The 14959-nt window shown below is 51.4% G+C and overlaps 1 protein-coding gene across 11 annotated transcripts; it reads left to right on the top strand.

Annotated features, from left to right (window-relative positions):
• Window positions 1-1533: 1533 nt before the first annotated feature.
• CD40 (CD40 molecule) lies at window positions 1534-12257 on the top strand. Of its 11 annotated transcripts, none has more exons than XM_031034999.2 (9): window positions 1534-1682; window positions 4742-4817; window positions 5151-5276; window positions 5552-5698; window positions 6028-6121; window positions 8702-8763; window positions 10861-10947; window positions 11090-11118; window positions 11698-12257. In XM_031034999.2, the coding sequence occupies exons 1-9, from the start codon at window positions 1632-1634 to the stop codon at window positions 11830-11832; spliced, it is 807 nt and encodes a 268-aa protein (XP_030890859.1). In that variant the 5' UTR covers window positions 1534-1631; the 3' UTR covers window positions 11833-12257. The 11 variants fall into 11 exon arrangements, with proteins under 11 accessions (XP_030890859.1, XP_006739830.1, XP_030890857.1 ...); XM_006739767.3 differs by having other exon boundaries at window positions 11686-12257; XM_031034997.2 differs by having other exon boundaries at window positions 10861-10959.
• Window positions 12258-14959: the final 2702 nt, after the last annotated feature.

The raw sequence follows: 14959 nt of genomic DNA, 5'->3' as shown, positions 1-14959 counted from the left end.
TCCAGCACACTAATGCTGCAGTGGGGGGGTAAGGTGGGGTGGAGCGACTACCTCTGTCTCAGGGAGTTAAGCGGAGGCTTAACTGAAGAGGAATTGAAATTTAAACTGGTTCCAGGAAGGAGAGGGGAAAGAAGGAAACAGCAAGACACAGTAAAAAGATTGTTTGAAAATGGGGAGAAGGAGAGCATGGTGGAAACCGGTGTGCATGGGAGGACATGGCAGGCAGTGAACATGGGCAGACAGGTGGGGGTGGAGTGCAGAAGGGCTTTCTATGTCTTGAGAAGGAGTTTGGACCATCCTGAGGATGGGAGCCCAAAGAGGTTTTTCAGCAGAGAAGTGTCCTGATCAGATCAGATCTGGGGTTTGCAAAGAAAACTGCAATAGGATGAACAATGTCGGGGCGGGGCGGTTAGTTGGGAGTTGCCTGCTGGCCCATAGTAGGGGCTCAACAGGTACCTAGTGAATGAGTGAGGCCATTGAGACAGCCCAGGCGAGAGATGATGAGCTTCTGAATTAGTGGCACGTGTTGGAAAGGAGGGTGCCCTTTGCAGCAGAAGCCAGGGAGATGGGGTTAGCAGCCCCTTCTTCTCCCATCCTCCCTGATCTATGCAGGCAGGCCTTTTGGCCTGGCCCAGAAATGCAGAACTTGGAGTGTCATCACCCCAACAACTGTCTAGTTCAAGCTCCTCAGATTCCATTGGGGACAACAGAAGCTCAACCGAACGCAACCCATCAGAGTCAGAGCCCAGAACAGAATTCAGGAGTTCCATGCTGTGGAGTAGAGAGTGTTAACATTGGTTGAAGAATGGCTTGGAGGGCCAGAACCCGGGAAATGTAGGCACAGGGTGTGGGGGTTTCTACAGAACGAGAGGGTCCCAAGTCCCCTGAGATACTCCTGGGGGGTCCCACGATCCCACGAAAGGCTGATGTACTACTCTAATTGCCTATCTCCAGCCGCCGGACGGGAACCGGGATGGAATAGACTCTGGCGGGGACGCATGGATGCATGGATGGATGGATGGATGGGGAGGCTGGGACGCTGCGCCCACTCGAGGGAATTTCCTTTGAAAGAGAGCGAAACTTTAAGCTGGTAAACTCCTTTCCTTGAAACGCCCTCCTTTTCCCCACACCCCCAGCTGTGGCCTTCCCGTTTTCAGGGATGGGGGGAACTTCCTCAGGCCTCTCCATCCGCGGTGCGGACACTTTCGGTTCTGCCGGAATTCCCGGAGGCTGCGGGGGAGAACCGTAGGGGGGGTCCCTGGGACGTCTTCACAGCACGTGGGTGTCTCCTCTCCTTTAGCTCTCCGGGAAGACTGCTAGCGCCCCGCCCTCTTCAGCTTGGCCTCTGAGCCCCAGGGGCGAGGAGGAAGTACTCTTCTTGGGACCACGCGCCCTCCCCCGCGCCAAAAGCGCGTCCCTAAACTCCCGGGAGAATTAGACTCCTAGGAATGTCCAGGGGAAATCCGGGTGCGAAGAGTCGTCAGGAGCTCCGCCCCGCCCAAGGAAGCTGACCGCGATTGGTCCCAGAAGACCCCGCCCATTTCCTGGGCGGGGCGGGGGGCACGGGCTGGGGGAGTTACTAGAGGCCCAGTCTCCGCGCCCCTACTCTGCCGCCTGGTATTCACCTCGCCATGGTTCTTTTGCCTCTGCGCTGTCTCTTCTGGGGCTCCTTGTTGACCGCCGTGAGTTGAGTTTCTGCTCCGACCCGACAGGGGATTTGGGGATTTGAGAGTGGGGAATGGGAAGAGAAGCAATATTTCGGGAAAGGGACCTTCCTAGCTGATTTTGGGAAGACAGACAGGTGTGTGGAGAAGCTGGGTAAGGTACCCCGGGTCCTGGTTGTACGAGGTAGGCTACCTCTGTCTCCTTCCAGGTTGGGGTCCCAGGGAATCCACAGAGGGCGCATAGTGGGGGCGCTGCAAAAAACGTGCACCTATGGCGTGGATGGCGTTGGGATTTGGGGAGCCTCAAGTTTTTATTTGGTCAAAAGGCTGCAGTCTGGGTTTGCTTTAGAGGCTGGCCGCACGGAGACTGGTGATGGGTTTCAGAGGCGAGGAGGGAGGCCGGGCAAGGGAAGAGGCGGGTCTGGCCGGTTTCCTGTCCCTTTTCCATTGCGGACAGATGCCAGCCTCTGTGAGTGGTTATCATATCCTGGCCACCTGGGGATGCCTTCTTCCAGGGCATCTTGTGGGAACAAGGGTGGGTGCAGGGGCCCAGGTACTTCTTTGAGAAGGCAAGGAGCTTTTAACTCTCCCACCCCCACTCCCAAATCCTGAGTGATCCAACCTAGGAGGAATACCCAAGGCTGTGTCTCTGCCTCTCTAATTTAAGATGATATAGGAGACCTCTTGGGGGGAGATGAATAGTTCATGGGACCCAAGAAAGGGTTAGGAGACCAGCCGGGGTTTCTCCAGGCACCAGAAAGTCTGTTATGCCCAACCAAGCATGTCTCCGGGATTTTCAGAAGCCCACACTTGACTCACTTTTTGTTTAAATGAATTTTTGTAGTTCCTCATTGGGAATCCCCCAAGTACCTGACCTTCTCATCCCAACCCCTCCGGCCTCCCCCTACTTTCAAGGGCTGTAGTTTCTGGCATGAAGTCTGAGTAGGAAAGACCCATGGAGGGGTTGGAGAGGGGAGTCAGCAGCAGGGGAAGAGTCAGTGGGGAAGCTGCTTTGGTCCCAGAACTTTCATTTTCACTCTAAGCAATGGTTCTTAGGAAGAAAGGAGGCAGGAAGAAGGTGAAGCTGGAGGGAGGAGGAGGAGGAGGATTCTTATAGGAGGGATTAGAGGAAGAGCCAGGGGAGGTAGCGTGAAGGGTGATCTGGGCTTCTCAAGAGCACACTGCCAGTTTTGGCTCCAGGTAGAGACTGGGTGGGGGCAAAAATAGCAGGGGCTGTTTGTGAGAGCTTCCCATGTGTCAGGCTCTGAGCGAAATTCTTTACAGGCATTCTTGGTCTGATTTTTTTCAACTCCCCCATTATACAGATAAGCAAACTGAGGCTCAGAGAGAGGAAATAGCTTGCCAAAGTTCTCATAGCTAGGTGGAACCTGGATATAAATCCACATCTGCCTGATTCCAGAGCCGGCCTCTCCAAGCCTTGGTCCTGAGCTTCTTTGTGTCAGAAGGACTGGAGCTATGGAGTGGGAGCTGGGGATTGACAAACTTTCAGAGAAGGAGCTGTATTTCTCGTGGGTTTGAAAATGGCACAAGGGACATTCGTTGCTCTGGGAGTCTGGTGGGAAGGTCCACAGGGTTGCAGGAAGAACATTCACAGGATGTGGTAGTGGAAGCAACAGACTTTTATATTTCCTTCCCCATTTGGAATAAGATGCTTCTCTGTAAGTAATTTTCTCACCCAAGCTGAATGAGAGCCACCAATTAGGCAGAATCCAGGGTGTTAGTCATCCCAGCAGATAGTCACATATATATGATAATTAAAACTGCCATTTAAATGAGCCCTACTATGTGCTAGCTACTGGGCCAGGCTGTATACGTATATTCATTCTGATTTTCACAACCTTATCTGTGAGTGGGCACTACTCCCATTTTAGAGATGTGGAAACTGAGGCTAAGAGAAGCAAAGTAGTGAGCGATACAAAGGCAAGATTGGAGCCTTAAGCTGTTTGACTCTCAAGCCTGTGCTCTTTTCACTGGCTGTTCCTGAAGTGTGGCATGATTTTAGGGAACACACGGATATAGAACTAAACAACAGAAATTCACTTTACACTTCTATTAAAATACTTCTCTCTCTTTTTTTTTTCATGGAGGAAGTCTCTGGAGCTAGAATAAAGTTAAAACCTCTCCAGCACTTGCTAATCCTCCTTTTTAAACAAAAACCAAGAGCAGGCTTGGAGAGGAGGACTGTCAGCAAGCAGAGCGACTAGCTGGGTTTTTAATAACATTGCTGCGCTTCTGTTGAATTTATTTTTAGGGTTACCTTTTATTTATGAGAAGTGATACTGGCTCTTCTCTCATGGCAATGATATAAGGTTTATATTTAAAAATCAATGTATTTAAATTAATGAGAAGTAATTAATAGCATGGGTGGTACCTGGATGGAGTAAAAATAGCCCAGGCAAGACCTAAGTTGATGGAGAGGGAGCAGTATTGAGACCTGAGTTCTCATCAGATTCTATGGCTGTGTGACCCTGGGCAAGTGCCCCACCTCCCTGGTCCTTAGACTAACCATTTGTAAAGCAAACGCATTGGATTTTAATCCTTCCAGCTTCATAGTCCTGGCATTTCATGAGGGAGGGGTTGGATGATCAGAGGATCGGATGATGAGGGTTTGGAGAGGGGAAAGGGGTGGGCAACAGAAGAATAGAAGGAAGCCACCAAGTGCTAAATATAGCCCCAGCCAGAACTAGGACCAGCTGAAGCCAGCCAGCCTCAGGACTCCAGGGGAGATACTGGAGCCCTCATGTGCTTCTGGTCTTTGGGAAGAGGAGGGACTCAGGAGTCAAGCCAAAAGCAGATCTGTTTAGTTCAGAGAATATTGTGATGTTCCAGCGCAATCACTTTGTGAAATGCCAGGCCGATCCTCTGGGTCCTTTTATAATCACATCAGTTGGCAGTTTAGTTAAAAACAAACACACCAAATAATATGCAGGCTTCATTTTTCTGCTCTGGACTTCACTTCAGTACTAACCTCTGTCCTGGCTGATTTCCACCATCCTGCCATAGAAGCTGCAGCAGAGATTTCAAGATCCCCTCAAATCATCCCATTCTGTTTTTAGGTCCACCCAGAACACACTGCATGCAGAGAAAAGCAATACCTAATAAACAATCAGTGCTGTAATTTGTGTCCGCCAGGTGAGCTGCCAACCCCCTGGCCCCATAGTGGGACCCTTCTTGGTTTGCTGGCAGATGCAGACCCTATGTGTCAGCTGTCAACTTGAGTCTTAAATGACCCCTGGGATTCTTCCCATCGCTGCCCTGCTCTCAGAATGTTCTGGGCTCCCTCTCTGCACTACCCAGCACTAGGGTTCCTGTTTCTCCCAAGGCCCCCACCAGTTTATGAAGTCTGGAAGGGTCCGAGACAGTCATCTTTGAACCCCCCACCCTAAACCCCAGCCTGCTCAGTTTTTGATAAGTGTCTGACTCATTGAGCTGGCTGGAGCCATCTCATTTCCCGATGTTTTCCAGGAGAGAAACTGGTGAATGACTGCACAGAGACCATCAACACAGAATGCACTCGCTGCAAAACAGGCGAATTCCTAGGCACTTGGAACTCAGAGAGACGCTGTCACCAGCACAAATACTGCGATCCCAGTGCGTGGGCTGCTGGGGAAGGGGTGCGCGGGAGCTAGGCTGATAGTCTGGCTCATTCCTGACAATGCAGCCATTGCTTTTTTTTTTTTTTTGTATAGCCCAGGTCTGTTCTGATTGGTTGCAGTCTCGGTTGTACGGGTTGTTAAATAATTTGATCCCCATCCCTCCTTGGAAGAGGGTCTCAGAAAATAAAAGCAGGACGTGTGAGGAGCAGATCCCCCGAGCATGACTGCTAAGGGGTCCCCATCCCCATCCTTCCTGCCATCTCTGTTCAGACCTAGGGCTCCGGGTCCAGAGGGAGGGCACCTCAGAAACAGACACCACTTGCACCTGCAATGAAGGTCTCCACTGTACCAGCAACACCTGTGAGAGCTGCACCCTGCACAGCCTGTGCCCCCCTGGGCTGGGAGTCAAGCAGATCGGTACGTGGCCTGTCTGGGAGTCAGCTCTGCAGGCAGGAGAGAGGAGCTGAGGCTCCGGGTGAGGGGCTGGGCAGTGGGCACTCAGCCTTGACCCGCCTGCATTGGGATCTCTGCTTGGTGAGCAGGAAACGGAACCTTTCTCATCCGGCCTCCAGCCCTGGGTGTCTGCCTTGGGAGGGCAGTGGGGGAGGAGGCTTCCACCGGGGAAGCTCTGTGCTGGGGGACAGCCCTTGAAACAGGCAGTTCTTCCTGCCCTGCCTGTCCACCATTCTCTTGGGAGCTGGACAGGTGGTCCACTGTGATGACGAATGCTGCCTCCTCCCTTCCAGCTACAGGGGTTTCTGATACCATTTGCGATCCCTGCCCCGTCGGCTTCTTCTCCAATGTGTCATCTGCTTTGGAAAAGTGTCACCCTTGGACAAGGTACAAGGATCCATCTCTGTGTTTCCTGCCCTAAGAGGGGCGTAGGACTACTTCATTCTATCTGGCCTCCTGTCCTTCAGCCCCTGCTCCCCATGTCCACGCACTTGTGCACTTAGAGAACTTCTAGAGTGTCCTCGTGGCTGACCAAAAAGGCCACTTCTCAGCATTTTTTTGCCTGCTCTGTCTCAGTGGTAACCGACGCTGCTGATCTCTCAGTCTTCACCAAACTCCCTTCTTGGGGGCACTGTGACGCCTCTCTTGCTTTCCTTCTACCCCTCCTCTGCTCCTCCTACCCGGTTTCCTTGGCCTTAGTTCTAGGCTCTACTCCCCAGTCACTTTGCCCACCTCCCCTGAGCATCTCATCTGTATCCATGGTTCCCAAACAACATCTCCTGTCTAGATCTGTCTCCTGGGTCCCAGACAGTCATATACCACCACCGGCGGTCCACCTTCGTGCAGGTGACCCACAGGCGCCAAATGGGCTCACTTGCCTGCCCCTCTCACCCTCTGGGAAGACACTCCCATGGGTCTGGGCATTTGTCCCATGGTCCCTCCCAAATCAGTCACCAAGTCCTGTCCATCTGGCCTTCTAGATGTTTTGGGATTCCTTCTCAGGATCTTCACGGTCATCACTGTGGTCTGGATGGTGCCTTTGCCTCCTCACCGGCCTCCCTGCCTCTGCTCTCTCCCCCCACCCTCTTGCCACAGTGAGCTTTCTACAGTGTATTTCAGATCATGGTGCTCCCTATTTAAAATGTTTCATGGCTCTCTGTGCCTTTAGGACGAAACCCAGACTCCTTCCCATGGGCCCCCAACCTTCCAGCTCCGTTTCCTGACTTCTTCCCCCGTGCTACTTGCAATCCCCTCAACACACTGTTCGTTCTCTTGTATCCAACACTCCTGCTTGGAATACCCTTCAACATGTGCCCAATTAACTTTCTACATTTAATTTTAAAAAATGGGTGAGACAGGCTCGTGGGACACAAGGCACAAAGAGGCCTATGGTGATAAGTCTCCTTTCACCCACTCCCTGGAGGTAACTTCTGTTCCTTGTGTGTCCTACCAGAGATTCTACATACAAACAAATAAATGCACACACATGCAAACTCACGTATTTTCCACACAAATACTAGCATTCCATACAGTACTTTGTTATTTGGTTCCTATCTGCCTTGCTCCAGTAGACTGCAAATTCCTTTAGTGTAGAGACTTGGCTTTTTTTTTCTTCCAACGATGCATTCCTTATGCCTAGAACAATGCCAGGTGGACAGTAGGTGCTCAGTAAATCTTTACTGATAGATGTTGAATGATACCCAGGGGAGCTGGGTTAGTAGAATCAGAGCACTGGGTTCTGGCGTCAGTGCAGCTTAGAAAAGATATGATCCCACATAAGTGTGTGACCCTCCTCTGAGCCCCAGTGCCCTCATTTGGAAAATGGGAATGCCCTTCATCTCACAAGGCATGAGGAAAAGAAACATAGGAGTGACTTGTAGATGCCTAAGCACTCTTATATAGATGCTTTCTTTGTAGCTTCTCACCTTTTCCCCCACTTGAGATGTATTTTTCTTGGCGATGTTTTCTTCTGTCCACTCCTCCCCACTCCTCCTGGAACCACGTCTTCATCATCCCATATTGAGATGTCTGCATGGGCCTCCTGGCTGTCCACTTGTCCGTAATTTCTCCTCCTGTGAGCTCTCTGGCCCCCTGAGTGCTGTCACTGTGTGGTCATCTGGTTGGATGCTGATGTAATTTACCAGCTGGATCCGGTTGAAACCTTCACGGCTGATTACCAGCGATCTGGTCCTAAAGCCCAATTTTCCTTAGTTCCCTCACACCATCTGGCATGCCCCCCCCGAATCCCTCAAATCATGTTATCCTGCTTCAGCTAGAATGTATTGCTGCTCTAAATTTACATCCTTCAAGGCCACTCAGATCTCCCCTAGGACAGTCTTTCTGGACGACCCTTAACCAGAGGTTCTCAACTGAGCAATTTTTCTCCCCAGGGGACATCTGGCAATGTTTGGAGACATTTTGGTTGTCACAACTGGGGAGGGGCTGCTACTGGGATCTAGTGGGTGGAAGCCAGGGGTGATGCTTAGCATCCTACGGTGCACAGAACAGCCCTGCAACAGAGTTATGTGGCCCCAAATGTCAGTAGTGCTGAGGCTGAGAAGCCCTACCTTAGACTGACTCATCACCCGTCTCTTCCAGCCATTGTGGGCTTGGTCTCCCCTTCTCTGAATGATTCCCAGTTCACTTCAGCCTATGTGACAAAGCATGGCACTCTATAGAGACTCTCTGATTATTCCTCCTTCAAGGTGTGCAGCAATTTTTTTTCTGAACTCATGAGTTCCGTAAGAACAGAGTCTGTGTCATTCCCATAATAACCAGCATAGGAGGTTGCCCACAATATGTGCTCGGTGAACCTGAACTTGTTGGTTTTGACGGTCTCCCTGTGGGGTTGGAAATCTTATGGTTGGGGAGATTTCATGTCTTTTTCTGTCTCTCTCTGTGTCTGTGTCGTGTGTGTGTGTGTGTGTGTGCACGTGTGTGCACGCACGCACATCTGTCTGTGCACAGCTGCAAGACCAAAGGCCTGATGGAGATTCAGGTGGGGACTAGCAAGACGGATGCTGTCTGTGGTGAGTCTTGGAGAATGGGCCCTGGCAGCAGCCTCGGGAGGCAGGGAGCTCAAAGGGAACACAGGGGCACACAGAGACAACCGGGCTGGGGGCAGGGGGGAAGAGGGAGAACAGGTGAAGTGAGAGGAGAGGGCAGTTTTGGGGGTTGAGGCATTCCAGCTTTGCCACTTATCTGTGGAGCCTGGGCAAGTCACTTCCCTACTCTGATCCTCAGTTTCTTCATCTGTGAAATGGGATGATAACAGCAGCTCCCTTAGCAACTTGGGGGAAGTGCCTGGCACGGGTTCTTGCACTTTCAAGGTGTTCCAGCAATGCTGTTCTGCCACCCTGCCTTTCAAGCACCAGCATGTTGGGACACTGTTTCTCTCAGGGCCTCGGTTTTGATTTTAGAATGATGGGTTGGCCTACAGCACAGATCACAGACTCAAATAACTGCAGGGACCAGGCAGGTCATGTTGAGGAGTTGAAAAGCTACGGTTAAGACTAAGACACTCTCTCTGTTTTTTCTTTCTTTTTTTTTTTTAAGATTTTACTTATTTTTTGACAGAGAGAGACAGTGTAGAGGGAACACAAGCAGGGAGAGTGGGAAAGGGAGAAGCAGGCTTCCCACCGAGCAGGGAGCCCGATGCAGGGCTCCATCCCAGGACCCTGGGATCATGACCTGAGCTGAAGGCAGATGCCTAACGACTAAGCTACCCAGGCGCCCCTCTCTCTGTTTTTTAAGACTCACTTTCCTCTTGGCAGGGCTGGGACTGGAGTGAGGAGAGTGAGACACTTGCCTTGGATGCAGTATTAAAGGGGGTGTGAGAAAAACGCAGTCATCAAGATAAATAACATTTGATACATTTAAAAAAAAATCAAAGCTAATGTATAAAAAAGCCCATAATGAACAAAATATCAAAATTGACATAAAAATGTGATCCAGCCCTTCCTCACTTGCCTCAGTCTAATCCCAGCCCTGGTTCCAATAAAACTTCAAAAAAAACCCAGATAGCCAGGGGTACCTGGGTGACTCAGTTGGTTAAGCGTCCAACTCCTGATTTTGGCTCAAAGTCATGATCTCAGTTTCGGCTCAGGTCATGATCTCAGGGTCGTGAGATCGAGTCCTTTGTCAGGCTCCCCATTCAGAGGGGAGTCTGCTTGAGATTCTCTTCATTTCCCTCTGCCCCTCCCCCCACTTGTGTGCGCTCTCTCTCTCTCTCTCTCTCAAATAAATAAATGAATCTCAAAAAAAAAAAAAGGCAGCCGGCCTGTAAGCTATAGTTTATTGATATGATTTTTCAAAACACGACATTAAGATATTACTTTTCTTGATTACTGGGTTTTTTTGGTGTCCCCTTAGATTTTGTCCCAAGGTGAATGCTTCACTTGCCTTACCCTAGTCCCTGCCATGCATCTTTCATTTTCCCATTTAGGATAGAGACTCAGGTCCAAGAATTACTTTAATTTTCCCTCCATGCTTTTTTAAATTTTTTTATTTTATTTATTTATTTATTTATTTGAGAGAGAGAATGAGAGACAGCACGAGAGGGAAGAGGGTCAGAGAGAGAAGCAGACCCCCCGCTGAGCGGGGAGCCCGATGCGGGACTCGATCCCGGGACTCCAGGATCATGACCTGAGCCGAAGGCAGTCGCTTAACCAACTGAGCCACCCAGGCGCCCTCTCTCCATGCTTCTTTAACAAAGGCCACAGTGCAGTCATAAATGCCGATGGAGCTCAGCGCTGGGCAGAGAGTGGGGAGGGATGGGGCATGTGGGCAGCCGGTGGAGACAGCTACCACTCCTCAGTTCTGGTAAGGGGTGGCAGGTGGGGCTGGATCTTCCGAACTTCTAAGAGAAACCAGATATCCTGACTCTAAATATGCCATCTCCCAATTTTAAAAAGTTGGCAAATATTTCAAGAATTCTTTTTTAATGTGCTGGTCACACTAAACACATCCAGCCACGTTCTCCCAGGGCCACCTGTTTGAATCGTCAGATTTTAGATGAACTCAACCACTGAAAGATTTTAGAGTCCAGCAAGGTGCAGCAGCCTTAGGCATGGGGGTAGGGGGGTGCCGCTGGTGGGGGCCCATCATTGAAGTCTTGATTTCTCCAGGTCCCCCACCTCGGATAAGAGCCTTGGTGGTGATCCCCATCACGATGGGGATCCTGCTTGCTGTCCTGTTGGTGTCCGCCTGTGTCAGTGAGTCCCCAGGTGGGGAGGTAATGAGGAAAGGAGGGAGGGAGGAGAAGGTACAGAAGTGGCCACCTGTTTCCTGATCTGGCTTCAGCAACTCCCCATCCCATTTCTCTCTCTCTCTCTCTCTCTCTCTCTCTCTCTTTAGGAAAAGTGGCCAAGAAGCAAGAGGCTAAGGTAGGTCAGCCCCGGGCACTGGCTCAGGGTTTTGGCAAGCTGGAAAGAAAGCCTGACTCCTTGTTGCCTCTGTGGCAGGAGAACTGCTTCAGGGTCTGCCCCTGTCGTCCCTGGGAAGGCAGCAGAAGTAGCTGCTCTCACCGCCAGTGCTGGGCTGCAGGGAGGGCTCTTCCCATTCCCTCCCTGCCACCACCAACCTCTGTCATCTCCGGAGCTCACCACCCCCCCCGCCCCGCCCCAAGAACAGCCCCGGCACCATTGGCAAGATCTGATGTTTCCTGGCATTTTAATACGTGGGGAACCATGTCTCTGGGGCCTTGGTGCCAAGTCATTGGGTGGGGTCTGGAGGGGCAGCTCCTTGGATCCGCAGGCTCCCACTCTGGAAGCTTCTTGACACTCTCTGTTTGGCCAGCAGGGGGCAGGAGGCACCCATTGAATCAGCACTGACCCTCCCTTTGGGAAAGGGGAAGGGGCTTGTGTTTGGGGGAGGGGTCTCCTTCTGAGGGAAGGGCTACTGGAGGTGTTGGGGGTTGGGGGGGTGTAACCTCACGCCTCGGCTACCCTAAGGTTATGTGTCAGGGCCCCGTGGAGAACCAGGAGGATCCTATGCCCGCCCAGTCCATTGCTCCGGTGCAGGAGACCTTACACGGCTGCCAGCCGGTGACCCAGGAGGACGGCAAAGAGAGCCGCATCTCGGTGCAGGAGCGAGTATGAAGCAGTGCGTGCCCAGGACTGTGGCAGCAGGGGAAGACGGGGCCGCCGAGCCTGGGGAGCCTGGAGCTGCCGCGGGGGCTGCTGCGCTGGGCGTCAGGGGGCGGGGCACCCCCCCCCCCCCCGCGCACCCCTGGTGTGCAGAGACAGAGAACCTTCCACCCCCGCCCCGGAGCCCAGGCCATCTCCCAACTTGCTTTTAAAGATGGAGGCGAAACTTTTTGGCGGCCATGTAGTAATAATATCCACCAAACCCTCCAACCCAGCAGTTCAGTGCCCAGAGATGATCGTGGTGGTTTCTAGGAGCCCAGGAAGACATATACGCGAATATCCGTTGCGGCGTTGTTTGTGACGGTGGAAGACTAGATGCCACTTAACTGTCCATCAGCAGGGGACTGGCTAAATAAAATTGTAATATATTTATGCAACAGGATCTCAAAAACTGTCGTGGAAAAAAAAAAGCACGTTGCAGAATGATGGGTATGGAAACTTTTTTTTTAAAAGCACATACCCCCAAACAATAGGATATATCATTCACGGATACGTGTATAAACATAACATACCAATGTATATGTAGGTATAAGTGTTCTGGAAGGATACACGGAAAACTCACAGCTTCAAGCGTTGCAATGTCTGGGTTGGGGAAGAAGGGTTGGGAAGGGTTAAACGAAGATTTGACTTTTTTCCCCCCAAAAGAGAGTGAGTTCATATAATCCTTATGTAATTAAAAAAGTCATCAAACATGTATAAAGGAAAACGGGGGTGGAAATGCTGGGTGACATGAGCTGTTTAACTTGCTGCCAGGCTCACAGAATTGGGGCACTTTCTGAGGATAAGAACATCCCCAGGCTGCTGCCCTTCCCTGGGTGGTTTCCACGTGTGCTCACATTTGGCATTGTGTTTGCAAAGCACTCTCCTCATTTTATTCATGTTCATAAAAAACAGCCTTGAGGGCAGGCAGGGTCCAGATCCCTTCCTCTTTAACAGAGGTGAAAATGGGAGCCCAGGGAGGTGAAGGGACTTGCCTGTGGTCACACAGCAATTCTCAGTGGCGCCACTCAGAGCTCGCCACTCTTGGTCCTATGCTGCTCCTTCCAGATCTTCCTGCTCCCCGGAGCCTACATCTGTAGCTCCTTCCCGGGGAGCCTCCCACTTCCTTCTGACCTCCCAACTGCTACAGGAGCTGCTGCTTCTTGGTCAGATGGTGCCCCCTCCCCCCCCCCAGCAGTATCTTAGGATAAAAATAAACCATCCTGTTCTCTTTTCCTGCTGTGCCAACTGAGGGGGAGCCTAGCCAGGAGGAGTAGCAGATGGAGTGGGAGCAGAGAGGAAGGGAGGAGAGGGGAGGGGAAGGGAGTGGAAGGGAGGGGAGGAAGGTTGTAGGACAAGGAGAGGGAAGAGTCACACATAGGCCCTGCACAAAGATTCATGGTGAGGATGAGACCATGCTGGTTCAACCCAGGGATCTCAACCTTTCCCCCAGCAAGAAGCAGCTTTGGATTTCCTCTGTGTGTCCTGCTGGCTGGAGGGTGGAGGTGGAGAGGGCTTGTCCTGGATGGAGACTGAGGGCAGCTGCGAGCCAAGAGAAGGGCACCTGGCTTGGCAGTCTTCCCAGAAGAGCTTTAAGAACCATTTGGATGCACCAGGTGGAGACGTTTGGTTTAGAAAGCAGAACAAAGTGGTGGTTGTGGAGTGGCAGGAGGGGAGCTTTGGGACCGCACCCTTACCCTCTACCTAGAGTTCAAATCCTAGTGTCACTCACTTCTGTGCAGGGCAGTGTAGTGGAAAGAGGCAAAAGACCCTGCTCTGTCCCCTATTGTCTGTGTGACCTTGGGTGTGTCATTTTCATCTCCAAGCAGCTCAGTTTCCTCATCCGGCAAATGGAGACCATACCTGATACCTATAGTAGGTAGTATTGAGTCCTCTTTGTGTTCTCCTGGGTCAGAGGTTCTCAATCTTAAGCATGGGTCAGAACCACCTATCAGACTTATTAAAAGATTGCTGGGCCCCACGGCCAGTGTTTGATTGAGTAGGTCTGGGACAGAGCTCAGCCATTTGCATTTTTAACAAGTTCCCTAGGTGATGCTGATGCTGCTGGTCCAGGGACCTCACTTTGAGAACTACCGCCCTCCCTGGGCATTCATATTTCCAGATAAGCAGTTGGTTTCCTATTACAAGCACTTGGGATCAATTGCCTTGGGGCTTTCCCTGGTCTCGAAAGCATGCTTGGTGCAGGTGTGCTGAGGGTCAGCTGTACCTGGGAGAGTTAAGGACCCAGAATACTCTCAACCAAATAGGAATGAGAGGTGGAGGATAGATGCCCCAGCATCCTTACCCTTGGGAGGGACAAATCTGAAGGGCGGTGCAGGTTTTCCTAGGTTTCTTAGCAGGATCGAGCCCTGGGTGCCCCTCCTGGCTTCCTTCCCTCCCCGTCTTCCCCACCCCACATTCCAGCACTGATGCTTCTTGACTTCACCCCCTCCAATAAACTACCTGCATTCTTTCCTTATCACAGAGTCTGTTTCTGGGAAGGGCTCCCCCTAAGAGTCAGCAGAGCTCATGCATGACAAGATACAATTTTTTTTTTAATTTCTTTTTTTTTTTTTTTTTAAAGATTTTATTTATTTGAGACAGAGAGAATGAGAGACAGAGAGCATGAGAGGGAGGAGGGTCAGAGGGAGAAGCAGACTCCCTGCTGAGCAGGGAGCCCGATGCGGGACCCGATCCCGGGACTCCAGGATCATGACCTGAGCCGAAGGCAGTCGCTTAACCAACTGAGCCACCCAGGCGCCCACAAGATACAATTTTATATATCTCAGCGTCCCTGACAAAGGGAAGGGGTTCTTGACAGATGTAGCAAGTTCTGGGTTCTAAATGGAGCTCAGCCAGAAACTTTCTTTGTGGCCTTGGGAAAGTTACTCTCTGGTTCTGGAAATTTTCCCTCCCCATGTGTGATGAAGGGCTGGTACCCTAGGAGTTCTAAGGGTCCCGCCAATTCTAAAAGTAAGTGAAGAAAATCAACCCGCTATAGGAGCCGCTCTGGCTTGTGGTTGGGGTGGGGTGGGGCGGGGTGGGTGTGAGGCCTGTATCAGCCAGAAGGTGGCGCCAACGTAACGTGCGAAGACCCTGG

Source organism: Leptonychotes weddellii, chromosome 10, assembly GCF_054177405.1.
Source record: "Leptonychotes weddellii isolate Sample4059 chromosome 10, ASM5417740v2, whole genome shotgun sequence".
Lineage (NCBI taxonomy): Eukaryota > Metazoa > Chordata > Mammalia > Carnivora > Phocidae > Leptonychotes > Leptonychotes weddellii.
Note: the sequence above shows the minus strand (reverse complement) of the source record. Positions and strands in the feature narration are given on the sequence as shown.